The sequence below is a fragment of the Gymnoscopelus braueri genome (genome assembly GCF_963280865.1).
Source record: "Gymnoscopelus braueri genome assembly, chromosome: 16".
NCBI lineage: Eukaryota > Metazoa > Chordata > Actinopteri > Myctophiformes > Myctophidae > Gymnoscopelus > Gymnoscopelus braueri.
Window position 1 is genome coordinate 26,653,097 of NC_137616.1, and position 15,019 is coordinate 26,668,115.

The 15,019-nt window shown below is 43.6% G+C and overlaps 1 protein-coding gene across 1 annotated transcript in view; it reads left to right on the top strand.

The window, feature by feature from the left end:
* Positions 1-2,006: 2,006 nt before the first annotated feature.
* The window catches only part of syne1a (spectrin repeat containing, nuclear envelope 1a), a gene marked incomplete at its 5' end in the record, with an annotated part of 171,551 nt that continues 158,538 nt past the window's right edge, over positions 2,007-15,019 (top strand). The window contains 4 exon segments of the mRNA XM_080452284.1: positions 2,007-2,154; positions 5,848-5,909; positions 11,888-11,983; positions 13,137-13,220. Of these exon segments, the coding sequence (XP_080308410.1) occupies positions 2,007-2,154; positions 5,848-5,909; positions 11,888-11,983; positions 13,137-13,220 (390 nt within the window).

The window sequence follows — 15,019 nt, forward strand, 5'->3', positions numbered from 1 at the left end:
TGTTTACCTCATAAATCCATTGTAGCAAGAGTTTGAGTGTGATTTTGACTTCTGGATTTGGAATCCAATCCCTCTATCATCTCTAGTATCACTTCCAGTGAAGTGAAATTTGCTTTTTAAAGTGCTGATACCATACAGTCTATGCACGTTTTTGCTTGGCAAAGAAATAAAGTCAGTTGATATATTTGTATTGCCCTGATAGATTTTACTAGCAGTGACAGCAAAGTGAAAGCGACACCTTTGAGTAAACGCAAGTTAACCATTTAAAGTAAGTAAGACCGTTTCGGAACACCTGAAAATGTATTTTCTGATCACTAAAGCGCTGGAGAGACAGGGAGACCCCTGTTACTGAACAAACACTCAATAGCAATTATCATCAGAATTTAGAGCATTAACGTTTAACGTCTTTTCACCCAATTATTATAATTTTTTTAACAAAAAAAAATCACTTACAAATAACGATATCTTTAAGCCTTAAAGTATATGGCGATGCGTCGCTAGCTTGTAGATCTGCTATTTTTGGCAATTTATGCTGATAATAACATGTTCAAAATAGGGATGCCAGATTCAAAGTGGTTAATACATAAATACAATACAACGTCTGGAAAATGTGTTTTTCTATTATATATTGTGTTCTGTAGTCTGCCTACCCCCCCCCCCCCCCCCTCCTGGTCAGGAAAAGCAAAGGATGAAAGAGGGGTCCTTAGAGGAGAGTACAGTAGCAGATCAGACAGGACTAGTGCCAGCGATAGCCTGCCTGCTCCCCTACAGGCTTTGGACTAGAAAGCCACATATGCCTCTGAGCACCGCACGGTATCTGTGGGGAGGAGAGTGTGTGTAAGAGAGAGAGAAAACAAGAGTGAAAGAGAGCGAGACAGAGAGGGGGAGAGAGGTGTGTGTGTGTGTGTGGGAGGGGGGGGGCGTTGCAGTGCAAGGACTTTCGAAAGCCTGCAGCTCATAGGGAATTCCTGCACGTTTATCCTGACTGTGCCCGATGGACTGCGTGTGTGTGTGTGTGTGTGTGTGCGCGTGTGTGTGTGTGTGTGTGTGTGTGTGTGTGTGTGTGTGTGTGTGTGTGTGTGTGTGTGTGTGTGTGTGTGTGTGTGTGTGTGTGTGTGTGTGTGTGTGTGTGTGTGTGTGTGTGCGTGTGTGTGTGTGTGTTGTGTACTTTTGTGTGTGTGATGCTGTTGGTGTAGAGCTCACACTGTCTCCTCCTAAACTGCCCAATGTCCCCAATCGTCAGTCCTTCCCAATCCCTCAACACACACACACACACACACACACACACACACACACACACACACACACACACACACACACACACACACACACACACACACACACACACACACACACACACACACACACACGTTGCCCCCCCCCCCCCCCTCAGCCCCACCTTCCCCACAACAGGACAGTGCTGCTGTGACATCATTCATTCCCACGCACTCCGATTGGCTGGCCGGTGGACTGGTGGAGGGAAGTGGATTGTTCCTGCAGTCTACGGAGAGAGGGAGAGGGAGACTGAGCAAAAGATAGACAGAGAGAGGGAGAGTGAGAGAGAGACACTGAGATTGATGCTGAGAGAAGCCGGCACTGCGCTGCGCACTCTCACACTCACTCACTCACTCACGCACTCACACACACACACACACACTCTTTGCATCACTCTTCGTGTACACTCCCACCACACACTGTCAAGCTGCTTAGGAGGCAGGAACAGTCAGACTCCCAGTACATTACGTTAACTGCAGGACAGGACAGAGGGCAGCAGGACCTGGAAGACAGTGAGGACAGAGGAGAGGAGGTGAGCTGCACCTTCCTTGCCTCCTTCCTTTCTCGCTGCGTTTGGCAGGGAGCAACAGTTTCACTGCTGTCATCATCTCAGGAGATTCAGCCTCCTGGGGGGGGCTCTTTAAAGACCTCCCCGCTTTCCCCCCAAAAAGGGAGAGGCAGCAAGGGCAAGGACAAGGGCAAGTGTACCCTCTCCGGGTAGGTTGCCGTGGATGTACTCCCCACGCCCCCATGAAGACAGGGGGGGGTCCAGGTGCAGTGTGGGGTACAGGATGGCTCGACGCTCAGGGGGCGAAGCATCCCCGAAAAAGAAGAACACGTCCCTCAACCTAGTGGCTGGGTTCTCTCGCTACCTCCGTGGTAAGTGGGGCAGTGTGTGCTTGTGTGTGTTTGTTTGTATGTATGTGTGTGTCCCAGCCGAAAAACAGATAGAGAGCAAGCGAAAAAAGCTAACACAAGTGTGTGTGTGTGTGTGTGTGTGTGTGTGTGTGTGTGTGTGTGTGTGTGTGTGTGTGTGTGTGTGTGTGTGTGTGTGTGTGTGTGTGTGTGTGTGTGTGTGTGTGTGTGTGTGTGTGTGTGTGTGTGTGTGTGTGGTATCTTAAATTTGTGAGGACATGCTGCTGTGTGTATGTGTTAGCATGGCACTGCAGTATGTACTGTATACATGCCTGTGTGTGTGTGTGCATGCACAGTGCACACACGTGCGTGCATGTTTGTGTGCATGGGCGTGTGTGCATTTTGATTTCTTCTCCCCTCCACTATTTAGCTCTCCATGCAGGACAGCTCCTTAGGGAGCAATGTGTGTGAGTGTGTGTTAAGTTAGGAGTTGAAGGAAAGAAGGATGCAAGGGAAGGGGGGGGGGGTGTTTCCACCTTGGGAGGGGGGGCATATGGAGGTCGCTCTGTGCTGAGCCCACAGCAGGTGAATCCGCAGACAAGCACCAGCACTCTGCATGTGTCTCGGCACAATAGGAGGACTGTCTGCTCCAATATTTGATCCCTTATCTGTCTGTCTTGGCTATGGGTCTGGCTGGCTGTCAGCCCCGTCTGTATAGTCATCTGTATTTCACACTATTCGCCTGACCGACCATCTGTTTGTCTATCTGTTGCACTGTCTGTTAAATTAGATCATATTAGAGTTAATTATAAACTGTTGACTGGTTTTCTGTGAAATGCATGTGTTTTGCATAAAAATCCCTTGTGGTTTTAATGCGCAGGGAAACAGACTGACAAAGATGTTGAAACACTGTAATAGATAACAGCCTGGTAGCTGCAATAGAGATTCTTAGTAGTTGGTTCTGTGAAATCAAATCTAATGCTGTCCGCCTACAGTACATGTGTGTCTGTCACTGCCCCAGTTATACCAGAGACACAGACAAAATACACAGTCTATTTTTACACTTTTGGAGTTAAATGAACGTTTCGTATTTTCCTATGTACAGTCAGCGGATGCAGCGCAGGGCAACAGTGTTTGTGGTTGTATTTCATTAAGGTCGTCTGCACAGTAAGGGGTTAGTGTGCGGTAACTGGGGGACAGCGGATGAGACTGATGATGGTGACTACCTCTAACGGAGGGCTAATCATGTGTTAAAATGCTGCTTTGAGGCTTGGGGTGCTGAGGAAGGTGATTTGTGTTATCGAAAGTGGGAGTTGATGTGGAGTGTGTGTGTGTGTGTGTGTGTGTGTGTGTGTGTGTGTGTGTGTGTGTGTGTGTGTGTGTGTGTGTGTGTGTGTGTGTGTGTGTGTGTGTGTGTGTGTGTGTGTGTGTGTGTGTGTGTGTGTGTGTGAGGTGAAAGTCACCTCGTCCCGGAGATTGAAAGCTGGCACCACACACATGCAGACATGTTCTGCCTCACACACACACACACACACACTCAGGCTCCAATAAGCCGGCCAAATCTGTCTCATTCTCCTCCAATATTCCTCCCCATCAATATTTGATTGTTCTCGGACCCAATCAAACGATTAATTTATAAAATGGGGGACCTGCTCGGTGGCACGTATGACTGTGTGTGAATATGTGTCTGCATTATGTATGAACACACACACATCATCACAGCTACCAACCCGACACACACACACACACACACACACACACACACACACACACACACACACACACACACATACGCACAGCATTCACACCCCTGACCACTCACGTCTGCCCATAGCAATCTGTGACACACTAACCGACTTGTGTAATCAAATAGTCAGCGTGTTTCATTAAGGGAGTGGGAAGCCGTGTGCAGGCGTCCTCCTCGTTGATAACGTGCTTATCTCAAGGATATTGCTCTGTGCCGCAGCCAGGCTGGGGGAAAAAACAAAACACTGTCACGTGTGCCGGCTACAATACGTGATGAGAGCTTTTGGCAGGACAGGAAGTGTGTGTGTGTGTGTGTGTGTGTGTGTGTGTGTGTGTGTGTGTGTGTGTGTGTGTGTGTGTGTGTGTGTGTGTGTGTGTGTGTGTGTGTTTTCCTGGCATGACATAGGACCACTGTGTTCTTTGCATTTATGGGACAGGTTGGGAACAGGATCACAGATGTAGCCGTTGTAGGAGTCGCAGTTGCAACATGCTGCTTGCTCCACCAGCATGCATTGCTGTGATGACGGAATGCCAGGAGGAGTGATGGAAGTTGTTTTAGAGATGCGACTTGGGTTTATTCATTTCTGTTTGTCAATTTGGGAGAAAGAACATACACTAGGCTGCAGCGGTCGCTGCAATACCAACGGGAGATGAGTGGGGTTTGCAGCGGCTATTGCTGTATTATGAAGTGAGGGTGTCCAGCACTGTGGATGGATTACTTTGTAAATGGATTGGTTTGCTACAAAGGCTAGCTGAAACAATAAAATTGTGTCTGCGTGCGTGTGTGTGTGTGTGCACGCGCGTGTGTGTGTGTGTGTGCGTGTGTGTGTGAGGGCTAATAGTATCCTTGTGGATACCCAAAATCCCCACAAGGATAGTAATACCTGTCAAAATTGACCTTGTGGGGAAATGTTTCAGGTCCCCTTGAGGGAAAGAATGATTTTTTAATCTGTTACAACTAGATTCAGATTGTGGTCAGGGTTAGGATTAGGCATTTAGGGGTTAGGTTTAGGGTTATAGGGATAGGGATGTGGGGTTTGGTGTTGGGGTTTGGGTTGGGGTTAGGGGTAGAAATGGCAAAACAGAATGGGTGGAAATGGCATTTTAAATGAAGAATTTCACGCTTTTGACGTCCCCACAAGATGATAATTACAGGTCTATTGTGCATGTGTACAGGTGTGTGTGCATGTGCATGTGTGTTTGTGGGTGTCTGTGGGTGAGTATCTGTGTGTTTGTGTGCACATGTGTGTTTGGATGGTTGCTTTGTGTATGTTTGTGCATGTGCTATGAACCACTCAGAACCTGATTTATGTCCCTGGACTCATTTAAGTAAAGTGTCCTTTTAGGGGACATTGTCAGTAGATATCTATGCTATTGATTGAGTCTTAGGTAATTTAGGGGTTATCGCTGGAGGCCACAACAAGAGTCGCCCTTCACTATAGTTGAATAAATGCACATGCTGGAGAGGTGCTTTTTATGTGACATGACCATTACACTGAACAATAATGCAGCAACAAATTGCATACTTGAACTGTGGCTGCTAGGCTAATGAAACCCTCAATTGAACATGGAAAGGTGGCCAAAGGGACGTCCTTATCTTATTGAAGGAACCGCTGCCATGTGCCCTTTCTGTCCTGGAGAGGGCATTCTTTCATAAGAGGGTATTGGCTTTTCAGTTGACGAGAAGACAGGTTTCGTTGGTGAAAATGCCGTCTAAATGTCAGATCACTTCTCATTGGTCAGTACTGTATGCCAGAGTGTGGCATGGCCTATTTAGGCTTGTTTATCAAATAATACTGTCAAAAGTTAGCAAGAATCACCAGCCATTATGAAACACAAACTCAATTAGCAGTTAATTATCGGAATCAGTTTAAATTGAAAGTGAAAGGATGGATTTTTTCTGTTATTATTGCATTGCAATATATTGCATGTAATTATATTGATCACAAAACTTTGATTTCTGATGTACAGATGAGCAAGAGGCGGTACAGAAAAGGACGTTCACAAAATGGATCAATTCCCACTTGGCAAAGGTAAGGGAGTTCTGCTGCTTACTGTTGTCGCTATTACAGCAACATATTAAAATCTTTCCCTTCGCTATTTCATTTTTTACTGCTCATAATGTATCTTCTTCCTCTGCACCTCCTCATCCTCTTACAACCATTATGCTCCCACCATGATGATTCATGACTCCTTTTCCAAAAACTCACTGTGATATATGAGTAAGAGGTATAACTGTGCCAGCCAAAACCACACGTGCTGCCATGCTTACCTGCACAGCTTCTTTTGTTGTTTTTATTCATTCAATCTCTTATAGCCAGTGGCAAGGATTTTGTCTTACTCTAATTATCTCTGGGACACGTTACAGTATCAACACATTCTATGTCTTCCCCCTGCAAGCTATAGTATAGCAAATAATTTGAGTCTGCTGTAACCTTTATGATTTCATATTAACTTCTCCACCTCAGTTTGGCACATCATTTTTCTTTTCTTTTTCATTTAGATTGTTCAGGATAAGCACTTCTAGAGTATGTCTGCCCTTCATTTGCCTCTCTAGAAAAGCAGGGGGCTAACAATGCACCTGTAGCTAAGCCTAAACAATTACAGTTGGTGTAGCCATGTGCCACAAGCCATCATGTGCATGTAATTATGGTATTATACTGCATTAGGTGCCTCAATTTAACCCATTACTGCTTGAGTAGTGTGTCAGGAATGAGTGGACAAGGCAACTGTGGCACGACACAAGGTAATTAAGTGCTATTTCAATCCGAGACGCCCCTCTCAAGGTTTCCAATTTGATTATGACAGTGGTGATGGCCTTGTACTGTGGTGACATGGAGCAGAAAATTCATCTGAAAAGCAGCCTGGAGGGAATAAACCTTGAAATAACATTAAAAATATCACATTTTAGGGCCCTTACAGACGAAAATTGCATGTAGCCAAATATTTAAATGCCTTGAATGTTTAATAACATTTAAGGTAAACAATTCATTGTTTATTTATTACATCATTTTCATGCAACTGAATAAATATTAAGCAGTTGTAGCTCTTGCTACCAACATTCCGCATATACATTTCAAATGCAGGGACAAAGTCAGCGGGGGAAAGTGTAGAGGGTTTAAGAGGCTCTGCTGGTCCTGTGGTCTTTATCACAGAATATACCAGGCAATTCCAAGCAATGCTCTTTCAAAGGAGAGTTTCTTTAATGTTGCCTGCAGCAAGAAAACATGGCCCAAGTGGTGAGCATGAATTGGTTACGTAAAGGACCGGGCAATTAATTTTAAATGTGATTGATTGATTGATTGATTGATTGACTCACTCACTCGCTCACGCTCACTCACCTAATCAATAGATTGTGGTTCTGAGAGCAGAGAGATGTATGTCTGCCTTGTTATTCTTATTTTACTCCTCTCTGCCTGTCTAGATGATTACATTTGCTGCTGTTCTGTCAATTTTAGTCATCATCAGCTTACTTACCCTTTCACCTGAAACCTGACGTTGCCGTAGCGACACTGATTGGCCAATATTTGACTTCCAAAAATCTCTTGGTCGCCATGGCTGCTCGTAAAATGCAAGGACAGCTTTGTGATGTTGGGGGGTAGGGGATAATTTCAGAAGCTGCAGAGAATCTATTCTACCAAGGATCTGCATGTATTCTAGAACTAGAATCTAGAACTTTCTGTGGAAGACAAATCATACATGTCAGGCTATAGTGCTCTACACAGCAAAATCCTCAGTGTTACAGTTTTTCCTCAAACGCATGGATGCATTTCTTGAACCTCTGTCCCTATTCACTTAACAGTGCCTCAGAACCCCACACCATTAAGCCGAGGTGGGTAGAGTAGCCAAAAGCTGCACTCAAGTAAAAATAATTCTACTTTAAACTAATAATGACTCAATAGAAGTAAAAGTAGTTATCCAAATAATTACTTGAGTAAGATTAATAAAGTATCTAGTGAAAAGAATACTCAAGTACAGTACAGAGCATTATAACTACTGTTACAAGAAGTTACTAAAGTACTGTAAATGTAACTGAGTAAATGTAACTTGTTATTACCCACCTTTGCCATCAAGGCACTTTTTTACTTCTGTAAACCTGTGATGTGACAATAAAGCTGATTCTGATTCTGATTAATTCGGCCAATACACTACTTAACTTCCCATTGTGTTCACACAGAATCCAAAACGTTAAACACAATTTTCATAATGTACATTCCAGATAAGTCATAATGAACTGTACCATGCAATTCTCATTCCACTTTGACATTCCAGTTTAAACAGATTGTTTTCTATTGGTTGTGTACTTTACCCATTCGCATTGCCACAGTTTGTTCTGTAAATCATGGCATGCAAAATACTATGTACAATGAACTTTGTGTTTTTACAAAAAATAAGGCCTGCGTGTTGGGTGATTAGAGTGAATAACTTCCCTTCACACAATTGAAGAGTAACGGAGAACACATGCTGTAAATTTATACCGAAAAATTAAGCAAGAAACAAGTGTTATTTGGGGCCATGGAAGAGGTGTCCGACTGTGTGGTGGTGGAGCAGGATGTAGAGGGACACACAGAGGACAGGTCGGCAGGGAGGAGAGAATGGATGCCCGAGTAGAACTTGACAGTTTTGTTTTGTTTTTACTTTGACAGCAACACTATGTACATAGTTTGTATTTTGAGTGTCAGGGTTTATGCAATGATCAGAAGGTGGCACAAGGTGCTATATTTGGTTACATTGCTTCGTATAAGCAGTAAGCACATACTGTATGTTTCTGTGCCCTCAGACAGCCCATACTAGGTAAGTATTCATTAAAAAGGCACACATAATCCAAAAACGAAAAAAAAAGAGAGAGAGAGAGAGAGAGAGAGAGAGAGAGAGAGAGAGAGAGAGAGAGAGAGAGAGAGAGAGAGAGAGAGAGAGAGAGAGAGAGAGAGAGAGAGAGAGAGAGAGAGAGAGAGAGAGAGAGAGAGAGAGAGAGAGAGATCTTAAGAAGGTACCAGGGCAGGAGGCAGGTATAAGCTTTAGCAGTTGGTTTAGCTTAGCTCTCACAGGGTTAGAATATGCCCTTGGCTGTGCAGATGATTAGACCGTTCCTGGTATCGGAGGTCATTAATCTATCGCCTAAAGGTATGTGATTAATCGTTAGTATTACCTAGGTGTGATAAGACACGATGTGAAGGCTTTCATATACCCACACTGCACCCCCACATGGGCTTCTGCTCACTACCTCTCCCTTCCCCCTTACTTTTCTATTCCACACTCCACAGGTATAACAAAAGAAGTCTTATGAGCTCTGACAAAGGTTTATATGAGGCAGGAAGTATGAGAACAGGTAATTTACAGAGAAGATTAATGACTCTCATTACTGCAGGGAGTTCACCAGAGTAATTCACCAGTTATAGACAATAGACATAACCTACATACAGTGCAGAACGTCATGACATTTTGTGAGTTTTTCTTTTGTTTTCTGAAAGGAGAGGAGGAAGTGTACTACAATCAATAGGGTGCTTTTGCGCAGGCTTGTGTAGCTTTAGCCTAATCATTAAGATCGCGCAAGAATTTTGTGAATTTCGTGTGCTCAGCCGGTACAGAGCTTTTAAGTTGCATGGGAGAGGGAAAGGAAGAAAGAGAAAGGAAAGGGTTTGCATTCTGACAAATCCTTTCTGAGAATGTCGGAGCTTAATTATGGAGGGTCTGGTGGCTGGTATGAGTCTCATCATCTCTCAGGTATTTCACAGGCCAAGAACTATTACAAGTAATGGTTACTGTAGTCAGCGAAGCAAGCGCTCCTGGAAATGACAACACCAGGAAAGTGATGCTCCACCGACCATTGTAAACATCTCTGCCTCTCTCTCTCTCTCTCTCTCTCTCTCTCTCTCTCTCTCTCTCTCTCTCTCTCTCTCTTCCACTCACTCACTCACTCACTCACTCACTCACTCACTCACTCACTCACTCACTCACTCACTCACTCACTCACTCTCATCCACTCACTTACTTTGTCAGCAACTCACTCACAGAATGGAATGCCATTTGGGTATTTATTTCATCCTTGATATCAGACTTCAGTTTTATCTAATAGTTTGGTCTTTCTGTGCACTACTTATCCCTACCAGGCCGACAGGCTGAGAGGCGAAGGTTATGTTTTGTAACTGGCTTCCAAATTAGTGGGAGGGGCCTATTTATGTCAACAAAAAAGCCATATCATGAACGCAACATCCAATCAACCCCAAATTGGAATTGCAAAGTATATCTGTATCTAAGCTATAAGCAATAAACTTCATGCATGAGTGATTTTCCCAAAGTGGATAAGTTTAATTTTGGAATGACATACAGACTCTCTCTGTAAGAATCCTCACAGTCAGTCTGCACATGAGACAACAGACAGACACTCTCTCACTGTTCACAGTCAATTATGACTCTGTTCACAGTCAATTATGACACAGACACTCACTTGTAATTAGCTCATTAGGCCATTGATTTATTTATTTTTTTAGCGGATGTGGCTGAACAGAGGAAATTGATATTACTTTCTTATTTTGTAATTAGTTCAAAGATTTCCCCATTAGGTTTGGGATTATAATGAACAAACAGGTGAATGTCACTTCAATTAGCTCTTGGCATAATTTATCCCTCTGAAATGTAAGTGTTTTTGTGCTGCCACTTTATGATAGGGGCACAGTCAAGTGCTGTCTGAATATTTGAGTATCCAAAGCCATGAAACAACATGAGAAGAGGAATTAGTGATGAGAGCTACTGCATTTGATAATTAATTTCCAAAGACGGGAGGTTGGCGTCCCTTCTCCCACTGCCTTCTATCATTTTTCTTGCTGCCAGTCTTTCTGCTCAATTATCCCCCTCCCATATAGACTGGGTGTCAAGGGCTGTTCATCTCTCTCCTCACACACACACACACACACACACACACACACACACACACACACACACACACACACACACACACACACACACACACACACACACACACACACACACACACACACACACACACACACACACACACACACACACACACACACACACACACGCATGCACTCAACCCACACATACAGTATGTCTCCCTTCCCTCTTCTCACTTTCTCCCTTACTCTCTTTTTGCTGTTAATCTCCTTGTGAATGGTTCGCTCGTCAGAACGCTTTCCCCCTCTAAAGCTCTCCTCAGCTGCGCCATGTGAATGTGCTTTAAGAGAAATCCTTGATGTGGCGTCGGGGCGAAACAGAGATATGTGGATTTTCACCAGTCTGGAAGTCTGTGTCAGGGCAGGGGAGGTAGTCAATGAGAAGGATTCATTTTGGGAATCATCAGCATATTTTGGGATTTGAAGACCCCATTTAGAGCTCAGTGAGCTTCTACTTGGGGCTGAATCTGTCTGTCAGTAATAAACGACTCTTATACCAGGGCCTACTTTTATCCCTGTTTCATGTTGAAATCATCATTTGACTGTTATGAAAGCTCTCCTTTCATAAGCTCTTCTTTTCCCCCCCCGTTTTGCTCGTATGCATTGCAACGATTGCACAATTTTGGCGTAGATTAAGACTAAAGGGGGAAATCATGTGATTGTTTCATATTTGTGCACGTTGCGAGAGCTGTTAAACCCACAATCCCAGTTATTTGTTGCATTCCAGGAAAGATTTGTTTGAATCTATGGCATAACGCATGTAAACAGCAAATGTACTGTAACTGTTTGATAGAGCATAGAATCAGAATCAGAATCAGATTTATTGTCACATCACAGGTTTACAGAAGTAAAAAAGTGGGTGAATTTCGTTTTCGTGCATAGTTCCGATTGTATTGTTATTTCCATAGAATATTCAGACATATTCAGACATACTCTTAACCCGCTAGGACGCAGGTTTTTGTTGTGTGTAAAAGTGAAACTGCATTCTTCAATGATTTTATTCACAAATCAAATCCAATGATGAAGTCAAAATAAGTATGTCTTTACAAAAGATCTCACATCTCTTTTTGGTGACGTTTATTTTTTGTCACATATAGCGTGTCCCTCCCATGGTGGTGACGGACCTGTTTGAGGACATCCAAGACGGGGTGATGCTTCTGGCTCTGCTGGAGGTTCTGTCTGGACAGAAGCTGGTGAGACGCACAGCCCACATGGTCGGTTGCACTGCACGTGATGTTGTTGGCTGCAGAGCTGTTCCCAGCTCTGTTCCAAACCCTTTCCATGCGGGATTATGTTCTAACTCTTTCATTTGATCCTGTTGATCTGATATGACAAGGCCCCCTTGGTCAGATAACAGTGGAATGCAAATTGATGAACACAGAGCCTGAATCACAGTTAACCCATTAAGACCCGAGGCCGATTCTACAAATGACTTAATCTAAACCAGTAGTTCTATCAAGATTGTTCAAAAAATGTTCAAAAATAGCAGATGTACAAGTGACGTTCTGCAAGCTTGTATATCTGCTATTTTTGAATAGCCAATGCAAAAATCTAAAATGACACGGGATGCTTTCCCGGTTTTAATGGGTTAAAAACAATTTAATTAATCACAATTGGCTCTGTTTATATTGTAAAGATCACCGCTGAGATTTGCTTAACACATTAACGGGAGAAAAGAACCATAGATCACAGCGTGAATGTAATACGAGCCTTAATTACATGGAAATAAACATAGATTTGGCCTTTATTATGATCAGCCAGATTAACAAGGAAAGATCATAGTGGTTCACACGTACATACTGTATGTACTCATGTACGTACATACATACATACACACACAGACCCACAGATCCATAGACACTACACATATCCCTGTAGACCAATATTGCCCAAGGTCTTAGCTGTCTACTTATGTCTGATCGATCCAGTTGCTTATGGGCAAGCACATCTCTGGTTTGATCTCTGTGTCTCGAGGTGTTTTTTCACTTGGTTTTCTGTTTCTATTCTCTGTATTTGTCTATGATTCACAATTTAGTAAATTGTTTGTTTTTTCCTGTTTATTAACATCACTGCTATTATCGCTATATTTGAAAATGTTAATACAAATATTTCAATTTTGAAACATTTTCGAAAATGTGCTAAAATAGGGACACCAGGTTTAAAGTGTTTATTACCTTCTGTAACAAAGAAACGTGAATTTTTCTAAATCAGTTTCAGTTTTTCCTACAGTGCTTGCACAACAGTGTTCTCTCACTCTCACTCCCACTCTCTCTCTCTCTCTCTCTCTCTCTCTCTCTCTCTCTCTTGCTCTCCATCTCTACCCATCATTATTCTGTTTTCCTCCAGCCATGTGAGCAGGGCAAGAAGCTACGGAGGATCCACTGCGTCTCCAACATTGGTACAGCGCTCAACTTCCTGGAGGGCAGGAAGGTAAGAGTTCAATCCTCTGTTTACCCCTCTTCCTTCTCTCTCCCGTCTGGCTGCTCTCCTACTGCCTTGTGGGCACAAAACACTGACTGACCCTTTGTGACCCCTCTCTCTCTCTCATCTTTCTTCCCCCCTTTCACCCCCCTTTGTTGAATGAATCTCCTTCTTTGCTATTCTATCCTCACTTCATCCCCTGGCGCCACAGTACTCTGTCTCCTCTGTGTATCCACGTATCATGCAATGGATCAATGAAATCGCTCCTCAAAACATTTTTTTTTTAGTTTTTCTGTGATTTGTGTATTTTAGTCTCAGTAAAAAAAATCTCAGTCTCAGTACCTCAAGAATTCAGCTCTTTACTTCCACCAATTAAATCATGTTTTGTCATTTGTATACATATCTATACATATTGCTTGATGTACTTGTTTGTTTGAAAGACAAAGAAAAAGGGTTAATTTCAGTAAAAAATACTGTTCATCATCATATTCTGGCTTTATTTCCCTCCCCTGTGTCATTTCAACTCCTCACTTCTCTACCCCGCTTTAATTCTTTGTCTGTCTCATCTCCTCCATGCCATCCTCTCTCATCATCCTTGTTGCCATGTTCCAAGAACCCTGGTGGGATCCTCTTCCCCGCCTCGCTGACAGACGTATGTCCAAACCCAGTGTATTTCTCCCTCCCGTCCAGTCGAAACGAGTTGGCCACTAGTATCAAACACCCCCCCCCCCCTCCATGTGTGAGATCAGTATTAGATCCCCAGAGCTTCTGCCGGCATGTCCTTGGATATACATAAATAAATCCATAAGTGCGAGCTGCCGTCTGCGGGGACATTGATTTGACTTCCTCAAGTGTGACAGGGGTTAAAACTGTAAATCCTAAAGCGGTAATCTGCAGTCTGGAGATGAGACGGCGATGGGGCTGTGTTTTGCCATGCTGCGCCAGCTGTGTGTGGGCGTGCGCACTCTGTGCGTTCATGGGCGTGCTTGCACGTGTGTGTGTATGTGTGTGTGTGTGTGTGTGTGTGTGTGTGTGTGTGTGTGTGTGTGTGTGTGTGTGTGTGTGTGTGTGTGTGTGTGTGTGTGTGTGTGTGTGTGTGTGTGTGTGTGTGTGTGTGTGTGTGTGTGTGTGTGTGTGTGTGTGTGTGTGTGTCTGTGTCTGTGTGTATATGTATGTAGTTGTCAGTGTGTGTGAAACATTTTATGTAAATGTGGTCTGTGTGTAAATCATTCAAAACGTCTAGACCATATTTACATTCCATGTTAGATGTGGGCCGTACGCCTGTGAGTGCTTCTACCTCATATATCTATCATAACAGGAAATAATGATGAGCCTGTTGGTTTTCCAATGTGTTTTCCTTTGCTTGCTCAAGTGTGTGTGTGTGTGTGTGTGTGTGTGTGTGTGTGTGTGTGTGTGTGTGTGTGTGTGTGTGTGTGTGCGTGCGTGCACGCGCGTGTGTGTGTGTACACACTTCCACACGCTGTACACACAACAATTTAATATTAACCATTCCAACTGCTCATAGCAGTGATGGGTTGCCATGATAACCCACTGTGCGTTCTAATATGGAGCCATATACTGCAGGCATTCTCATCAACTAGATATCCCACAATTCTCCATGGAAACCTCATCTGCCGCCCTCCGCCTTATAATGGAGTGGCGATTTATACCTATTATGACCTGTGGTGCTGTGCCACTTCAGCTCCTCTGTAATATATACTCCTCTCTGTGATGATAAGGTTAGATATCCACTATCTAACCACATCTGGCAGCATCCAACTCCACCACTCTCTCTCTCTCCCCCTCTG